Source organism: Microtus ochrogaster, chromosome 1 (assembly GCF_000317375.1).
Source record: "Microtus ochrogaster isolate Prairie Vole_2 chromosome 1, MicOch1.0, whole genome shotgun sequence".
Classification (NCBI taxonomy): domain Eukaryota; kingdom Metazoa; phylum Chordata; class Mammalia; order Rodentia; family Cricetidae; genus Microtus; species Microtus ochrogaster.
In genome coordinates this window covers 82,240,693-82,243,868 of record NC_022009.1, presented here as the reverse complement: position 1 = coordinate 82,243,868, position 3,176 = coordinate 82,240,693, and the positions used below count along the sequence as shown (strand labels likewise).

The 3,176-nt window shown below is 40.1% G+C and overlaps 1 protein-coding gene across 1 annotated transcript in view; it reads right to left on the bottom strand.

Moving 5' to 3' along the window:
- Positions 1-8: 8 nt before the first annotated feature.
- The window catches only part of Pik3cg (phosphatidylinositol-4,5-bisphosphate 3-kinase catalytic subunit gamma), a 32,983-nt gene continuing 29,815 nt past the window's right edge, over positions 9-3,176 (bottom strand). Inside the window, exon 11 of the mRNA XM_026787714.1 lies at positions 9-2,604. Within this exon, the coding sequence (XP_026643515.1) occupies positions 2,326-2,604 (279 nt within the window). The 3' untranslated portion in view covers positions 9-2,325. The remainder of the gene's footprint in view (positions 2,605-3,176) is intronic.

Here is a 3,176-nt window from a genome sequence, read left to right as displayed (position 1 = left end):
TGTGTGTGTGTGTGTGTGTGTTTGCCAGTCTTAGATATACATGTAAGTTGCTTTGACTTGACCCATCTGACCTGTGATATGTGTTTTCACTGAGCACTGAAAATAGAGACATCGGTATTTGCCCAGCAGAAGGGGCACCTCAGGTCTAGAATATTTTCAAAGGTGTGAAAACAGATCATTTGCAAGAACTATGTAAAGGAAGCAAACATGTGAATTTTGCTTGTCTGCAGGTCTACATTCTTTGGGAAATGGAAGAATGAAACCCAGTACGTGGCGTCATGTATTTCAGCTTTATGAAGACGCTGGCTCATTTAAAGAACTAATTTGTATGCATGTGTGTCAAAAGCTAAATACAGATATACTTTGTAATTGTTTTATCATCAAGATGATCATTTCAGCAATTCAAATGAAAGGCAAAGTCTGTGCAAAGTCTGCATGGCTCTTCTTTGGAAGCTCAGGAATGGCTTCCGGTTGAAGGTGGACTGCACCAGTCTTCCTCCACCTACATTAGCAAACCGCGGTAAGGAAGTGCCATAAAACATCTAATCTCCATTCATAGGAGGATACAATTGCAACGGGGCTTGTCCCTCTGTAGAGGAGACAGCATGGTTTTAAAAGGGTTAGTTGCTAGGAATGAAGAGTATTTTTGTAGCTCGCTATGAGCCACGGGAGGGAGGTCCAGTAAGCAGGGAGGATACCTACATCTTCATGGCCCACGTGAGGCTTCTTCCCTGCATGTATTAGATTCAACTGAGTACTTAGAAACTATGCCCAGATCATTCCACACTAATGAAATTATAATCTATTGAAAGTGGGCTGATTTAAAAACACAAGGCAGACAGCTCTCTTTGAGTTTGAGGTCAGCCTGGTCTATAAGAGCTAATTCCAGGACAGGCTCCAAAGCCACAGAGAAACCCTGTCTCAAAAACCAAAACAAACAAGCAAGCAAACAAACAAAAAAACCAAAGGTAAGGACATTTTTAAAGTGTCCCTGATGATTCTTATTGAAACAGAATCAGGTGATACTTGACTTCTGCAAACACAAAAGAAAGGTTGGGCTCCAACAAAGTGAAGAGTCTATATTGAAAAATTAAAAATCAGAAAAAGTTGTATCTGATTATATTGAATCTGGACACCAATAACACAGTTCTTTCTGTGGAATTAATGATGGGTAAAACTATTTGATTAAATAATTTACTGCTCTGTCTCTACAGCAGATCAACACTAATAACAAATAACATTTAAGAAATGAGAAAATAAAGGAAAATGGTTCAATTGCCTTTATGAACTTCAGGATGTCTCAAAATTAAAAAAATGACTATGCAAGAATACATTTGATAGCAGGTATCTTCTTCCATTAAAAAATAAACAAAACTGTTCAGACTGAAATGCAATATTAAAGCATTTAGCTAATAACATTTTCTGGAACTTTTTAAAACTCTATGGATCAGCTCCATAGATAAGTACCTGTGATTCTCATAAGCCTTTCAAGTCATTTTGAGTTGTTGGGAAGAACTGTCCTTGAAGATTTCACAAGTCCAAGAAGGCAGGAAGAAGGGAGGTAGGGTAAGAACAACCATCAATGTGCATCAAAGGCTCCATTTAGCCACTTCCTGTTTCTGTGCCAGAGACAATGACACCGACTGTATTAGGTTATTCACTCTGGGGAAAAGGTCTTACCTTCATTTTTCATATCCATAACCCTGGAGCCACACCAGCAGGGGAGGGTCAAGGCTCAGGCTCAGAGCTGGCTTTCAGCATGTGTGCATCTCAGCTGCGCACAGAGAGACTAATTGCTAAAGGCACTCAGAAGGCTATCGTGCTTGTTTCCAGCACATCACCAACGTCTGTGGGCACAGAGGGGATGCTCAGAGACAAACTGTAAACCATGCAGCGGAGCTGAGCAATGCTTGCACCCTTTTCTGTTCTTAAAGACCACATGAAAGCCAAAACATATAGTAAACACATGTGACCACAGGTATCACCAATTATTCTACTAAAGCACCTCCAGAGACACTCAGTGCGAGAGCATCAGGTGTAATAAGCAAGCCATCAGTCTATTTAAACTTAGAATGTTCATCAACATTATGGCGTCCGAGAGGGGAAAATAGCAAAGAAGTCTCATGCTGAATATTAACCAAACCATCATTAATGCCAACGTTTTTTTCCTCTGGAGAAGAGTTCAACTAGGGAAAAAAAACTGTATTTCTGAAGTGCCAGTGTTCAGAGAGTCCTATTGCATTTTAAAGCTAAGTCTGATGACTGACACATGCTGATTTCAAAAGCTTTTGAACACAAAATTGCTTTTGGCTCTAGTGCCGAATATTAAGCAGAGTGTTTCTCTCCTTGTTTGATGCCAAGAACGAGATGTAGGAACCAGTTAAACTGCACCGTCCATCCTTTGTCTCTGCAAACTTCAATCTGGTCAAGGAAATACTTCTTAGCATCCTCCTCGTTCTTCCCCACTGTGAGGGCATCTCGGATGTACTCGATGTCTTCTTTGCTTGTTAGCTGGGGCATTCCTGTCATGAGCATCATGGAGAACAGGATGATCAGCAGGTTGGTGTGATGGCGAAGAGCCAGATAAGCCTTGACACAGACATCCTGGACAAAGGAGAAAAAGATCCTGTTATCAGAGTCCCAAGCTGGGGCTTAGGTGTTCGGGGTGATGGTGCCTTTGGCTGCGATCAAGGTGAGTTTCTGAAGAGACTTCATCCGTGCTGGAATTTACATGTTACTGTTCATGCAAAGAACCCTTTGTGAACAAGGCAGGTTCCTCTGCTCAGGGGAAAAACATGGTGAGAACTTAAATACTTTTATGATCTTGTAAATGCATCAGTGTGTTGCAGCTAGTGTGCTCAAGGAAAACTGACTGGTTCAGACAAGTCTCATGCTGTTTGTTAGTGTACCCTTCAGATTCAAGTTCTTTCATAGGAGATTGAGGGTAGAAACACCTGTCCTATCTAAAGAGGCATGTGTCAGTTTTGAATACCATATTGGAATCAATAAACTTTATGTAAGTGAAAGCAATGTTTGCCAAGAGTTAATGAAATCCAAAAAAAATGCAGGAAATGTGTTGAATTTAGCTAGCCCTCATATTTACTTTTTTATACTTTTTTGTATTTAAAAAAACAGATGAATTTGCTTTTTACCATCTATTTTTTTTTTTTTTTTTT